Source organism: Pelophylax lessonae (genome assembly GCF_965119305.1).
Source record: "Pelophylax lessonae genome assembly, chromosome: 1".
Classification (NCBI taxonomy): Eukaryota; Metazoa; Chordata; class Amphibia; order Anura; family Ranidae; genus Pelophylax; species Pelophylax lessonae.
The window spans coordinates 301,767,645-301,783,925 of record NC_138768.1 but is presented as its reverse complement, the minus strand read 5'-3'; the positions used below and the strand labels follow the sequence as shown (position 1 = coordinate 301,783,925).

Genomic DNA, 16,281 nt, shown 5'->3' with positions numbered 1-16,281 from the left:
AACTTCTCATGCAAGTCAAATGCACAAGAATAGTGAGTTAATAGCCAACCTGGGATGACAAGAAGCGTTTGGGGTCTGCATTTTTATAAACAAATCAACAATGGCAGTTCCCATATTCCTGTGTTTGCATGCCTCAGTTCCCCATACCTCATACAAAACCATTGATGAAAAAAAAAACTATAATTATTTCATACTGTAACAGTCCCAAAGAAACAATACAGGACATTCAAAGAGGAGCTGTGGACAGATCCAGCAGTTACCTTTTGTGAAGTCTACTCTTCTTCGAAGATAGTCCAGGTATGACTGCCAAATCTCCACATAATCTGTGGCCTGGATGAAGCCAGCATTAAGAGCCTTTTCAAACGTTTCTGGAAAAAATGTAATTAAATTCAGAGTGCTGAAAGTTACTTTAGATAGATACAGTTATTCCAAGTACTGAAGGATTCGATTTAAAGGAAAAAGTATGGCCAAAGCTATTTTGGCCACACTTCTCCTGTAGGTTTACAAAAGTGCAGTTAGTTCTGCATTCCTGTGACCTGTTTTCAGCTAACAGCGGGCTAAAGTCGTCACTTGGCTGGTCCAGGTTCGGAAAAGATCCTGACCATATGGTCAGGATCCACCCAGAGGCCTGGACCGCCAACCTGGCTCAGTCTCTCATCAATCTGCCAAAAGTCTAAGCCACCAGCTCCCGTCCCCTCCGCAACCCAGCTCTGACAGGCTCAGTTCTCGGAAAAGCATTGCACTTCAGAGAGCAAAGCAGGTGCAAACAAGCCCTTAAGCTTATACCTTGACGTTTTCTATGCTGCTGGACGAAAAATCACTAAATAAGATCAAGAATTCTAACTTTCTGCAAAAGGTATATTTGTTTTAGGCCAATAAGTTGATTGCCTTCTCACCTCCCCCTAACCAACATGCAAATTACATTTTTAACTAAAACCTGTGATTCTCTTTGAAATGCAGGCAGATCATGCCTGGAGGGAAGGGCTGGAAGGGTGATATACAGGGCTTCTTGAAAATATCACAGCATCCTGAATCAATACTCTCAATAACCCTCAGCTCTGCTGCAAGCAGTGTACTGACTCCAGGAAGGAGTTAAGCAAATTTCAAAACTTGATGATAGGTGGATGGCAGTTTGTAGGAGTGGGTATTCATAAAGAGACCACCAGATTCAAACAAAGCCTACCCAAGATAACACTCACGTGCAATGCTGAGCCATGACTTAAAGAACTGAGATCCAATAAATGAAAAAGGGGCAGGCAAGAGAAAGCAAGATACTGAAAGTCCTGCAGTCAGGAAATGAGGTGGGTTCAATCTGACTTGCAGCAGCTTCTAATGTGTACAATGAGAAACTCACAGTGTGCAGTGAAATTAAAAACTAAGCAATTTCAGTACAGTAGATGAACCTGTACAACTGTGCAAAACTGAAGGTAAAGTTGATTTTCAGTTTTAAAGTATTCAAACTGGAGAATATGAGGCAACAAGCTTTTTTCTAAAGTGAGCAACTGCATCTCCCATATTCTTTCTCAATACAGGCTTCGAGTCAAGGATGGGAACTTAAAAAAATTTCAAGTGGTCCAAAACCTCAAGTACCATACAGCTGAACTCCAAGGAAAAAAAAAATGCTCCCTTGCAGTGGGTTTGCCCAGCACTGCAAGATTAAATGCTTGCTTATGTCTAGGGTATCACAAAAAGCAATAAGCAATTAACCAATCCTAACTGGCTCCCTCCAGGCTATAAGACTGATTGATCCCTCACGCTCATGCTCCAGATGCTGCAGAGCCTCTATCATCAAGTCCAACGCAGAGCCAATAGTCCTGCACTGGACATGAGCATGTCGAGGGGCAGTCCACTACCAGAGTGTAGGGGGAGAAGGAAGAAGTGGTCTGCTGGGGAAGGAGTGGATCGGGCAAGTAAAAGTGCATTTTGTGGCTACTAGACCTAATCGAGCATTTATTCAATGCTGCAAGGGGGAATTTTTCTTTTCCTGGAGATGGGCTTTAAATCCCTTGACTGATCCCCCAGCACACCTTAAAGCTGAACTTCAGTTATGATGCCAATTGCATAGCTTTATTGGAGAAATGCAAGTAAGAATGCATAGCTCATACCTCAGGGACCACTGTGGAAGCTGACAATCACTGTAGTAGTTGGTGCTACTACATAAATTGCCACAATCTTCCAGGTCCTGTGCCAAGAGACTTGGCCCACCGCACATGGATCACAGGAGGTCGATCATTCGGCAATGTTGCCAATCACAGAACTTGCATTTTTTTTTTTTTAATTAATACAAGGTCTTCTTTGATTGGACATGGTGGAGATGAGAGGCAGTTAGGTCGCAATCTCCACCTCATCCAGAGAATGGTGTGGCAACAATGTCGCACTGATCCTGAATATAGGAGCTATGCTCATGTAGTCTTTGCCTGCTTGCACTACAGTATGATGAAAAAAAAATGTTGTGATTACTAATTCACAAGCCGTATCTTGTCAATCAGCACCTGGCCACACCTAGTCCTGCTCATGCTTTCTCGTATTGCAGTACTGACAGTGCTGCTGAAAAACTCCCACTGTAGGGCTGAAGTGTCTGGGAGGGTGAACATGTGAGTTCTTTGCAACTTACTTTGGTCAGCTCACTGACATTTTATGCGCTGCACTGCCTACAAAGAGGTTTACTTAGATGTAGTAGACCAGTACTCACCAACTACCGTGCTGTGATCTACACAATGTCGTTCCATGGCGAGAATACACCTCTTCCAAAGGCCCACTGTCCATGGACAATTTCTGGTAGCCCGGTCGTGAGCAGAAAGAACCAGTTCCTTCGCTTTAAGCTTTCTGTCCTACAGGTAGATGCAGCAACATTAAAGTATTTTCTTCCCTAGAACTAAATGTACACCTACTATACTGATCTATTCCACAGACAACACTGTAGAAGGTTAATAAACAAGTGTCTCAAAATGCAAACAAGTTTACTTAAATTAATTTAAAAAGGATAAATGTAGGAATTGAAAACATATACACTCACCCCTCTGCTGCAGCAATGCTCCGATGCTACAGATGTCCCCCACCAGCTCCAAGGCCAAGCACTAAGCTATCACATGACCGCTGATCACTCCGTTCTCGGTCTTCCCGCAATAGAGAGCGGTGACTATCACCACTCACCTGGCAGACTTCGCTCCCTTATGCTCTGACAGTCAGGAGACCTAGATCAGTGTTTCTCAACTCTGGTCTTCAGGACCCACTAACAGTCTAGGTTTGCAAGATAACTGAAATACATCCCAGGTGATATAATTTGCTGCTCAGTGATTGCAGTATTCTAGTCTGCATCTCCCCAAGGTAATACTTAAAATCTGGCCTGTTAAGCCCCGTACACATGTACCGATTGTTGGCCGGAAATATTCGGCCGACGACCGATCGGCCAATTGTAGGCTTATTAGTATGATGCTTCCGACAGCCAAAAGTGCACTTTCGGCCGAAAAGAATCTGTCGTGCAGGCATTAAAATTTTTGTTGGCCAACACCAGAACGGCCGATTGTTCGCCAGTCAGTACAGATGTCGGCCGACAGACAGCAGATTAGCAAGACTGGGCATGCTCAGAAAAGAAAAAAGACAAGGAAAGTTAACCATCACATGACATCACTTCTGCAGTCGGCTGTTGTTGGCCGACAAAATTTGTGTGCAGTCTTTTGCAGTTTTCAACAGACACGACAGCCCTGGACAAAAGACGGCCGATCGTTCGGCCGACCATCGGTACGTGTGTACGAGGCTTTAGTGTACCCTGAAGACCGGAGTTGAGAAACACTGACCTACACCACTAGAGCATAGGGGAGAAGAGGCTGCAGAGACCGATCTGGAAGCATGGAGGAGCCTGATGAAACTGAGGATTGGTTAGATCAAATTGCTGTACCCAGCTTCCCTAGACATAAATGATCATTTAAAGCTTAACTTCAGCTCCCATTTAACTTTAAATAGTTTGATTGGACCAAGCTGGTCCAAACAAACTATGTCCTTCACTAAGAAATGCGAAATGCAACTGCTGTCAGCGATGTCCACTTTCTGCTACTAGAACAAAACCAAATCAGGCTCAGTACTGCTCAACCAGTGATATTAAAAGTTTTGTTGATGCTCTTGGCTCCACCACCTTGACCAACGTCCGCATTGCAAGCTGCTTGCTATGGGGCACTGGTGTGTGCTCCCTCCCGAACCCCGCTCTGTGGGTCCATAAAGACACACACAGCCACGGCACGGCCCCCTGCTCTCTCCATATTGACTCACTGGCTGTGATTGACAGCCGTGGGAGCCAAAGCTGTTAATGTTATTGTTGCACTTGGTTTATAAAGGCATGGTTAGTGAGCACATTACAATTATTGTTTTAAACCTAAAAATACTTTTTTAGTTTGTTTAGGATGAAAACAGCGCTGAGCTCACATATACAATTTGAGAGAGAGAGAGAGAGAGAGAGAGAGAGAGAGACTTGGGACAGTCAAGGCTTCTGTGCTTATCACTGGATCAAGAGGGGGCTTAGGTGATTAGGGGGGCTGTTGGGGGAGCATCACACAGGTTTTTTTACCCTCATGCATAGAATGCATGAAGGTAAAAATCCTTCAGCCTTTATAACCACTTAAAATTTTTATTTAATTATTGAATACAGGGCTTCCTCTGATTGACTGAGGTGGAGATTGTGATATAATCAGCCTGCCTCTACAGATCAGATGTTGTATCAATTAATAAAATACAAAACTTCCTAGCAGCTCCCAGCCTGACTCAATTACGGTATGTCCGGTGAACAGGAAGGAAAGTCTCCAAACCCCCGCCGGAACACAGCTCTGTACACTGCATGGAACTGATGCTAGATACAGTTTATACAGCGCCGTTAGTGGGCACATGTAGTATTGAAGGAACTGGATTGTGTGGACCAGCCTTGTCAAAGCAAACTGTTTAAAGTTAAAAAAAAAACCTGGACATAGGCTTTAAACCTTGCATTCCTGGCGCAGCCCCACTGTAATGGAGAGCTTTTCATTTTCCCATAGTTGAGCTTTAAATATTCATTCAATTATGCCCTTTTACCTGAAATGTTAGGGCTTCTGAGGAAAAATCCTCTCCAAGGCAACTACAGAATGCAAGACCATATCCACTTCTGTTCTGTAGATGATAGGCCATGCCAGTGCACTTGTTAAAATCTTTCAGACTAAGTGGGATGGAACTGGGATGGGAACATAAAATACTACATCCTCAACAGAACTTTAGACATGCCAAAGATTAAAGCTGAAAAGTAGGAAACATTTTTTGGGAGATCCAGTTCCCTACACATTAGTTATGTGTTCCCTACACATTAGTTATGTGTTTCCTATTACATGCAGGTTTTTGCTACAAACCTTTCCATGCATGCCTCCTCACAGCCACCAGATACCATCCTCAGAGACTGTCTTCCAGCGCTGTAAAAGTTAACTGCAGCCTTGGCTACAAAGAAAAGTTGCATTTGCACTGCTGGCCCCTTCTATCCTGCACACTATTCAAAAAACACACTTTATTACAATCCCACAATGCATCAAGTTCTGGGAAGGGGGGACCTCCTATTCAATTGCTCCACTGCTCATGCACAGAACGTGACAGCCATTGAGGACAGTATATGGTATCTGTGAAGAGGCACATGCAGGAATATCTGTATCAGGAGTAGTGGGATAAATACTATTACACATAACTAATCTGTATGATGTCGTACCCACCTACCCTCCTCAAAAAAATAAAAATAAATATTATATATAATGATTATAAAACTTTAGCTTTGAACATAAATAGCACAAAGCCTATAAATATTCTTGAACGAGTACTGTGGTAACAGTTGCACACAAGAGATAGTCCAATTGGTTTTGCAGCTGTGCAAAATGACAGCCTCCCTCTCCATAATGCAATGGTCTGCATTAGCTGCCCATTATAACCTATGCAACTAGATACTCACAAGGTACTGAGTGTATCTTGCCCAAAGATCCGGAACCAAACAATTTTCAGCCAAGGCACGTTCAAATATGAGCTGGATGCGAGCTGGATCTCCTTCCTTCATTTCAAAGTCAATGTACGCCTGGTATTCTGCTAACTTCGGAGTTTCGGCAGCTAGCTAGTGGGACACAAGATGGAAGGTTATATCCATTATGGCCTGATACAAACACTTGCAGAGTGTCACTGAAGTACTTGATAAGGGTCTTCAATTTTTTTTTTTTTTAAATATATATTGAGTCTAGATAGTTGCTGCACAATACAGTGGGAAGAGTAGAAAATTAGAACACTAATAAATACAACAGCTTTTTACACCATGTCTCCAGACTGGCAAACCAACATTCGCCCATTACTTAAGGGGTATCCACCAACAAGGAAACATCTTCATTTTATATAGATATTTAAAGTATATCATCAATATTTTTATTTGGTTTGAACTGGATAGAAAATGTAACCATAGTTTTGGATAGAGGAGAGGGGGATTAGAACACCTGTCAGTTTTTTTTTGCTGTCTGTGCCCCCATTAGGGAGATTCACCCTCTATTTTTGTCCTGTTTACCATTATCATTTAAAGTAAAAGAAAATCCCAAATTTTGGATTGTCCTCAGAAATGTAAAAAAAGAGGAGAATCTTCCAATGGGGATATTAGTTCTGGGGACCTAGGGGTTCCTATGAATCCCCTTAATTTTTGCAGGGATTTCGTTATACTTCCTGTTTGGCTATTGGACAGGAAGTGAAAAGAAATCCCCACAATGGGTTACAGATGGCGGAAAAAAAAAAAAAAGTTTTCCATATAGTTCTACTTTAAATTAGAAGTGCGCCAAGATGAAAATGTTGGTCTCGAAACCGAAAATTCAGGATGCACTTGGCCGAAACTGGAAATTCAGTTAAAAAAAAAAAAAAAAAAATTATTATATATATATATATATATATATTAGATAATTGTATTAATTATATTTGACTTTTTAATTAAAGTGATTGTAAAGGCTCTCTTTAACAAATGTTATCCTTACCTGCTCTGTGCAGTTGGTTTTGCACAGAGTGGCCCGAATCCTCCTCTTCTCTGGTCCCTCCTCTGTGCTCCTGGCCCCTCCCTCTTGTGGAGTTCCCCCACAGCAAGCAGCTTACTGTGGTGGCATCCGAGCCGAGTCAAAGGTCCCTGTGTCCATTCACACATGGAGACGCGACCCAGCCCCGCCCCCCTCACTCTCCTGATTGACAGCAGCTGGAAACATTCCCGCCCGCTGCTGCCTTAGCCAATAGAGGAGTCCCAGGCAGCTGAGAAACTCCTGCAACATCGCTGGATATAGATGGGCTCAAGTATTAGGGGGGGCTGTTGCACACACAAGGTTTTTTCATCCTAATGCATAGAATGCATTAAGATAAAAAAAACAAAAACCCTTCTGCCTTTACAATCCCTTTATAATAATGAATTTAAAGGAATATGAAATTTATTGTCGGCCATTATCGGCACCTTTAGCTCAAGAGAAGCTCAAGAAAAATGCATCCCTTTTATTTCTTTGTATGTTTTCACATTGATCCATTGAGCTGTTGTGGTGTTAAAAATCTTGCTTGCTGCATTTTTGGTCAGTTAAAAAAAAAAAAAAAAAAAAACCACATTAAAAAAAGGCACCTTCCTGTTAAAATGCATTGCAAATCAAGCAAGAACGGATCAATAATGCAGCTGTGTTAATGTGGTTTTTGAGCCACATGAAAAACACACCAGAAGCGTAGTAAAAACGCTGAAAAACCCAGTGGGTTTCGGCGCCATTTTTTTCTATCAGCAAAATGCCAAAAACGCAATTTTCTCTACTTTAGATACTACTTGAATATACTTTCTTCACTTCTGTCCTGTAGACACCACAGGAAGTGAAGAAATTCTCTCCAAATTTAAGGAAGCCCCAGCTGAAATAGATATCAATTAAAGAAAGGTTGTCCTTTAGAAGATTTCTCTCAATTTTTTAGGGGACAACTTGACTAAAGAAAGCCCCATACACCCAATCAGATTATCGGATGACGAATCGTATGTTTTTAGTTGAATTTTAGTCTCATATCAAAAAGTAAAGAGGTTACTCAACCTACGAAAATTCTCATACGACAAAATACAACTTAAGAAGTGATGTAATGTGTTCTTTCGTTTCCGAGCATGCGAAGTCTTGCTCTTACGATTTTTTTTTCCCTAGACGAAAACTATACTAATTAAACAAAAATTGGATGTTGTGTTCACGTACAGTAAAAATTTATAGCCTGCACCTTCAGTTTTTGTTGTCCAAATAATCCGATTCAGCTATCTAAATCACTATATGAACGATCAGATAATCAGCCGATTGCGCGTAGTACGAAATTATACTTCCGTTTTTCTTATTTTTTCTTATGTGTTTTCTTATGTGTTACGGGCCTTAACACTTAGGGGGAGATTAACGAATACTGTAGTGTTCAAAATCTGGTGCAGCTCTGCATAGAAACCAATCATCTTCTAGGTTTTAGTCCCCGTTCACATCGGGCAGATTTGACATGTCAAATCGCATGCCAAAGCGGAACCTATTGCCAGCAACGGCACCGTCCAAATTGGTGCTACTTTGGGACGCTGCACCGATTCCAAAAACTAGTTCCTGCACTACTTTTGGCGACTTTGGGAGCGATTTCTGTGCATGGGGTTCATAGATGCCTTTCAAAATCGCCCCCAAAGTCGGACTGAAATGCGGGTTTAAAATCTTGTGTGTTTAGCACAATTTCAAACCTGTCCTCAGTGTGAACGAGGGCTTATTGTCAAAGCTTAATTGAACAAGCTGAAGTTAGAAGTCGATTGGCTATTAAGCACAGTTGCACCAGATTCTGAGTGCACCAGTTTTAGTGACATTCCCCATTAGTGTCAGTGACAATGATCACCAGGAGAAAGAGAGAGCAAGTCTACCTAGCAGGTGCACAGAAAACAACAACCTGACAGGGGTTTGAGTACTTCCCCATTTCATTCAACACTAAAATTAAAACAGACCATATTTAGCCAAAACTTAAACTGTGGGTGACACTTCAAGAAGCACCCAGCTCAACAAAAGTCCAATCAGATGTAGTCACTGTTTAGGTGATTGGGAAGCCGTGAAAACAGCTGGCAGTGGAGATTCCCCCATCCATGCTGTTTAGCGTGGATTGGGGAATAGACCTATTTTCTCTCGCTTGGGTTGAACGAGAGAAAACAAGTCTTGTGACTTTTTTTAAATCCAAAAGGTGTTTATTAAAAACAAAAAAAACCAAAAAACAGAGAAGGGAAGGGAACGGGTGAAAACATTCACAGCAATGACAATCGGGTACATACATACATGTTGAAAAATACCGCACCCTCGCAGGGGTCACATCTCTTGGTGAGAAGAAACAGCATAGAGCAATACAAAAACAGGAATAATTACAGTAGTGTTAAGATAATAGAAGCCGAACCTACTTAGGCCGATATAAACATAAACCAAAGCAGCAATGTATCAGGATAAACAGGGTTCGGCATAAGCGCAGGAAGAAACCTCCCCACAGCAACCGTGTGAAAGTGACACCCCCCGAGAGCACCACGCCCACGCGGCCATCATACCCATATCCGAATCCAAGGGATAGAGAGATACCGGGAACAGGTCTCCTCCACAGTAAAGGAACGGAGGAGCCCAGTTCCCAGAAGGACAACAAGAGAGGGAGGGAAAAAAAAAAGGGGGGGGGAATGGGTCGAACAGAGAGAAGGAGAAAAAGAAAGGGGAATACAGGAAGGGAAGAAAGAGGAAGAAAGGGAAAATAGGAGTTCAGGTGAGAAAGACCCCATTACAGCCAGGATGTCTACCAACAAACTAAGCCTGCAGAATACGATACATAAGCAGCTGTGCAGGTGCTAGTCCCGGGCAATCCAACCAATCCTGCCAGATTTTATAAAACTTTGTGGCTGCATTACGATGGCGATACGCTAGCTGTTCTCTTAGCAGAATATAATTGACTCGTGCCACCCACTGTGCCAATGTAGGAATCGTTGGACTCATCCAATAGTTAGCAATCAGTTTCCTGGCCAAGTATAATAGCCTATGCACCATTATATATGCACCAGGGGTAAACGGTTCCGGGTCTAGTATGCCCAACAGACACACCAGAGGGTCAACCGGTATAGGTGCATGGGCAACTTGTGAAATACATTGTGTGACCTGAGTCCAATACCTAACCAACTTCGGGCAGCGCCACAGCAGATGTATGAAATCTCCCCTGTGGGAATCACATTTAGGGCAAAGAGGTGTATCCCGCCTACCCCACTTATGCAGGAGGACTGGGGTACGATACGTCCTATGGAGTATAAAGAGCTGGGAAAGCTTGTGGGAAGCCGACAGAGACACCGAGGGAAGGGCCTCTAAGGCCTGATCCCACTGATCTCCGCCAATATCCCCCAGATCCATTTCCCATGCCGCTCTACACCGCAAGGAGGCCGGGTCCTGTATACACGAGAGAAGCCATTGGTACCTAAGGGAGATCAGTCCCCGTTTATCTTGAGCCCTAATCACTGAGTTCACAATCGTCTGGTCCGCCTGTCGTATGGGGGACAGTCGCTGCTGGGTCTGAAGGGCATGGCGCAGTTGGAGGTAGCGATAGAAGTGTTGGCGAGGGAGATTAAATTCAGACTGAAGGCGGTCAAAAGGCTTAAGCACAGAGCCCTCAAACAGTTGGGCAAAGTACCTTATACCCCTGTCCCGCCACCCCAGAGAGTCTTGCAACCTAGCGACCTCTGGAAAGGCCGGGTTGTCCCACAGTGGCGTAAAATCAAAAAATCCGTCCGAGTGTGACAACACACGCAGTTCCCGCCACAGGCGACGCAACAGGGTCGCCGTGGGAGCACGGAACGGCAATGAGGGAAGATCCATCTCCAAAAGGGACGCCGCTGAGAGAGGTAGCCTGTAGTTAGTCAGAAGCAGGGACTGTGGGTCCGTCGAGGACTGATCCCCCCACCCCGCCAAGTGCTGCAACTGAGCTGCAAGAAAGTACATCCGCGGATGGGGTACTGCCAATCCACCCTTATCCTTGGGGTACTGAAGGGTAGACAATTTAATACGGGGCTGCTGCCTCCGCCAGACAAGGTCACGAAACTGGGACTCCACCCGCTTAAACCAGGACACTGGGATCCACATTGGAGAATTATGAAAGATATACAATAGCTGGGGGGCCCAAATCATTTTAATTAAGTTCACTCTGCCAACCACCGAAAGTGGTAGCTTACTCCAGCTCTTACCCTTAGTACGTTGCTTGTCTAAAAGAGGCAGCAGGTTCAAACGCAGGTACTGAGCCGGATCCGGGGAGACCATCACCCTCAAATACCTAAAAGTGTCTGCCACACGCAGACGACCCAGGGCCGGTAGAGAGGGATTGGGTATGGGGTCAAGAGGCATTAGTATGGACTTATCCCAATTAATAGAAAAACCTGAAAATGAGCCAAATTGTGCTATAAGAACCATAAGCGAATTAAGGGAACCCTCAGTGTCACCCAAATACAGAAGGGTATCGTCCGCATATAGGGACACCTTCTCCTCCAGGTCACCCCTCCGGAAACCCACCACAGCCGGGGAACACCTAATGAGGGCCACCAACGGCTCTATCGCCAGTGCAAACAGCAGGGGGGACAGAGGGCACCCCTGCCTAGTACCCCTGTAGAGGGGGAACGGGGAAGATAGTTCCCCATTCACCCTGACTCGCGCCCTAGGTGCTGAATATAACGCCTTAACCCAACCAATGAAGTCATCGCCCAGGCCAAAGTCTTGTGACTTTTGACCTTAAAATAGAATTAAAATTTTTACATCGTACCGGAAATAAATCAAGATAAAAGTATTGTTTCATCAAAACTATCATGTTACAAAAAATAATAAGCACCACCCCCCTACATTAAATAAATAAGAGTGGATTCTCACCAATGCCTCTTCATACGGCTTATACTTCTCCACTTGTTGCAAGGCCTTCTTGTAATTCTTTACAAGAGACTCTGCAATGGGTTCCTCTGACCAATCCACATACTCGGCATATGTTGTTTCCATCTCTGTCAAATATGCAGTGGATATGTCATAATTCAGAATAATTAGATAATTTAAACTTACGCACATGTAAAAATTAGCATTGCTAAAACTCTGCATAACTTGCTTTTTTTTTGGAAAGAAAACTATTCAATGGAAGCAAAGGTAGCAAAAGCAGCTAAGTTCTACACAAATAATGCAAATTAGTCGCTAAAACAAACTTTATACTGAAATGATGGGCATCTGAGACACATAACTATGCCAGTGGTCTTGCTCCAACAGTTAACAGAATAAAAAAAGCTTCAAGCTATGTGGAAATAATAGCAACGAAGCAGGTTTTTTTCTACTGTGATGACAGACGTTAAAATTTGCTCTTACCTAGAAGAGACACACCCAACTGCCGTTTAAATAATGTGCGGATTTTATCAAGTTGGTCATTTAGCAGCTGCTGCTGTTCTGATGAAGGGACGGTACCTGCTACTGGCTAGAATATGTATGAAAAAAAAAAAAAAAATCAGTTATGCATTTACATTTTTACAGAAAGGAAACCAAATATCAAAATACTCTTAAACAGAATATACTTTCACATGACATATGAATAGAAACCCAGCTCATGTAGAGCAGTGGTCCTCAACTCCAGTCCTCGGGGCCCACTAACAGGCCAGATTTTAAGTATTACCTTGGGGAGATGCAGACTAAAATACTGCAATCACTGAGCAGTAAATGAGATCATCTGTGATGTAATTTAGTTATCATGCAAACCTGGTCTGTTAGTGGGACCTGAGGACCAGAGTTGAGGACCACTGATGTAGAGCACAGATAATTTTAGAAATTCTTTACCTGGATGGAGCCCAGAATTGCGTTCTCAAATTCTCTGTATGCATCCCATATAGCCGATCCTTTGGTCATATGAAGACCAACAGCTGTTAAAGCCCTCTCAAATATAGAGCGGACTTTGGCAATGCCTCCTTTCTCACCCATTCCACCAATGGAGTACTGAGCATATTCAAGCCAAATTTCTGGACCTAAAATAACACAAACAGCTCAGACAATAAACAATCAACACAGCAATTACTTGCAGTGTGTTAATAAACAGCAACCAATTAGATTACAAGATTTTGTACTGTTTTCAATGGATTACAACAACATACTGTATGTACTGATTGTGACCTGGTAAAATAAAACCCCAATACTTACCTCTGCTCGTCTTTCATGTCCTTGATATTTATGACAAGTAAATATCTACAGAAACTTTTGGCATCACATGCTGCTGCATATACAGGCAGGCAAGAGTCCTAGGTTCCAAAACCCAGGTACACATGCACAAAAAGCAAAATGCAACTACCCATGCCAGATCAAATTTAAAAGGATCATGCAGAGAAAAGAGAAAACTAAAAAAAAATAAAAAAAAAATTTGGCTTTAGATACACTTAAATATACTTTACCCACCCTGACCCTACCTCTAGACTATATTTTAATACGTGCTATTCTCCTCTATTTGTGATTGAAGACTTTTCTTTGGCATGTACATCGATTTCTGGGGCATGGGCACTTTTTGGTGTTACCAGTGCTGCCCAAAGAACTAAGACCCACACGCAGGACGATCTTCCAGCAAATTAGACATGAGGGAGCAGTGACAGGCACTATAAGGGGTGTGTGATTATGCCCATCTTTTCTGCCCAGCTTCCCCATTCATAGAAGCATAATACAGCTTCTATGATTGGAGGGGGCAGACCTTTCAATCATCTGCCTGTCCTCCACTCATAGATCGTTACAGCTTCTATGAATGGAGGAGCTTAGTGGAATGTTTGGTCATAGTTGGGCACTCCTAATGAGTGTCTGTCACCGCCCCCCCTCAGCTGTAGTAAACCCCACTGCACCAGAAGATTACAGTGACAGGGATGGGGGGCCTCAAAGAAGGAGGATTTCAGCTAACAGAAGAGACATTAGCACAAGAGACTTATCCTACTGCCTTTAGGATGACCCTTGCACTGATTTTTATTTTAAACTGCATTTAGACTTTAACCACTTGCCGTCTGCTCACTAGAGCTCTACTGCGGCAAAGTGGCTTGTTATTGTCTGGCGACCTAGACCTAAGTCGCCAGACACTCCCCTTTCTCGGCGGCGCGCGCGTGCCGCCGGAGGCTCGCTCCCGCTGTATTCAGTCACAGCGTAGTCGGGCCAGGGGAGGAGCAGTGGCGATCGCCGCTGCTCTTCCCCGATCGTCGGGGAATCAGGTATGGAGATCCGCCTGCTTGTGTAAACACAAGCGGGCGGATCTCCTAAGTGACAGGCAGGGTCAGATTGCAGGGTTCAGCATAGCTGAACCTGCGATCTGTCCTTGTGTCACACAGTCACCTCCCCCCACACACGTAGTAAGCACCAGGCATACATTAACCTCTCCCTCTCCAATAAAATTAACCCCTTCCCTGCCAGTGTCATTTTTACAGTAACAGTGCATATATATAGCACTGATTACTGCAGTAATGTCACTGGTACCCCCAAAAGTGTAAAAAATGTCAGTCAAGGGTCCGATCTGTCCGCCGCAATGTCGCAGTCCCACAAAAAAAAAAAAAAAAAAAAATTGCAGATCGCCGCCATTACTCGTTAAAAAAAAATAAAACGCCAAAAATGACAGAAATCTTTCCCGTGGTTAGTAAACGCAATAACTTTTGCGCAAACCAATCAAAATACGCTTATCGTGATCTTTTTTTTACCAAACATAGGTAGCAGAAAACAAATTGGCCAAAAATTTTGATTTTTACATTTTTTTTGGGGGGGGTATTTCATATAAAAAACATGTGAAAAATATTTTTTTCAAAATTTACGCTGTTTTTTGTTTATAGCGCAAAAAGTAAAAAATCGCACAGGTGATCAAATACCACCAAAAGAAAGCTCTGTTTGTGGGAAAAAAAGGACGTAAATTTAGTTTGGGTACGGCTTCGCACGACTGCGCAATTGTCAGTTAAAGTCGCACAGTGCCGAATTGCAAAAAGTGGCCCAGACGCAAGACAGCAAAATCCTCCGGTGGTAAAGTGGTTAAAGTGATTAAAAAGAAAAAAAAAAACTTTACAAACAGGTTATACTTACCTGCTATGTGCCCCAAACCACCTCTTCTTAGGTCACCCCGCCAGTGCTCTAGGCTCCTCTTCTCGTTTTAACCCCATACAAATATGCTTCCTATGGGGGAGCACCTGCGGGCTCGCTTCCAAACTGGGCTCTATGTGTCCATTGACAGTAACAGCGCAGCTTGGACCCCACCCCTCAACTCCTTCCTCAATGGATTTGACTGACAGCAGCATGAGCACTGCCTGTCAGTTTCTGTGTGAAGAGGGAGAAAAGACTGCAGCCGGGCAAAGTATTGGGTCGATCCAGGAGTCAGGTGTTTAGAGGGGGAGGAGGGGCACGGCAAGTCCTAAAATGTTTTTTTTACCCTAACGCAGGGAATGCATTAGGGTAAAAAATGTTTTAGCTTTAGAGCCACTTTACAGTTTCCCTAGATATTAAATTAAGTCAGTGTGTTTTCATTATAATCCTCTAAGCCAATGCATTTCAGGAATTCCAAATAAACTCACTTTACCAGGGCTTTAAACAGACAAGAAGGATTCCTGGACCGTACAGAAGCCTTAATTGAGATGGCTTTCATGGGTGCTCAGACTGCTTCAACAACAGCTGTTACAACTGCTGCTAGAGTTATCTGGGCACTCCTAAAAAAACATCTCAGACATTAAAAAAAAAAAAACTACTTCATCAAGAGGATTTATCCACAATTATCACACCATTATCAACACTTAAAGTGGTTGTAAACCTCAGTTAAGAAATCTGAACAACACACATATCTGTAGGGTTTGTCTCTCACCAAAGCTCGGAGCATTATTTCTCTCTGGTGCTTCGCTCCTCTGTTATCAGCATGTCTCACTTCTCACAAGTTATCTTGACACCAAAGATAAAATGGTGAGGGGGGAGCTCTCACACACTGTACCAGAGATCTAAACTGCAGCTCTCCACTCCCTCCTCTGTGCTAGTGACAGATACAAAAGGATTTTATCTAAATTCAGCACTTTAAAAGGATGTAGAAAAGAGAAGACTGCAGATAAACAAGTAAAACTTATGTAGGGTTTACGACCAATTTAACAAATACAGACTAATATAAAAAGTAAAGACATTTAAGACTTACAAATATAATCTTTAACAGCTCTTTCAAACAATTCGTAAACCGTCTCCCGGCTTGAACTTTCTGATTCTGCAAACTTCATCTCATCTTTTAACCAGTCTAGCCAGA

The 16,281-nt window shown here is 43.1% G+C and overlaps 1 protein-coding gene across 1 annotated transcript in view; it reads right to left on the bottom strand.

Moving 5' to 3' along the window:
* Positions 1–16,281, bottom strand: part of SART3 (spliceosome associated factor 3, U4/U6 recycling protein) — a 61,935-nt gene that overhangs the window by 33,928 nt on the left and 11,726 nt on the right. Inside the window, exons 3-9 of the mRNA XM_082243754.1 lie at positions 16,177–16,281; positions 12,840–13,024; positions 12,378–12,483; positions 11,901–12,025; positions 5,951–6,106; positions 2,693–2,831; positions 261–368 (exon numbers count right to left, since the gene is read on the bottom strand). The exon at positions 16,177–16,281 is cut by the window's right edge and continues 3 nt beyond it. Coding sequence (XP_082099880.1) covers positions 261–368; positions 2,693–2,831; positions 5,951–6,106; positions 11,901–12,025; positions 12,378–12,483; positions 12,840–13,024; positions 16,177–16,281 — 924 coding nt within the window. The remainder of the gene's footprint in view (positions 1–260; positions 369–2,692; positions 2,832–5,950; positions 6,107–11,900; positions 12,026–12,377; positions 12,484–12,839; positions 13,025–16,176) is intronic.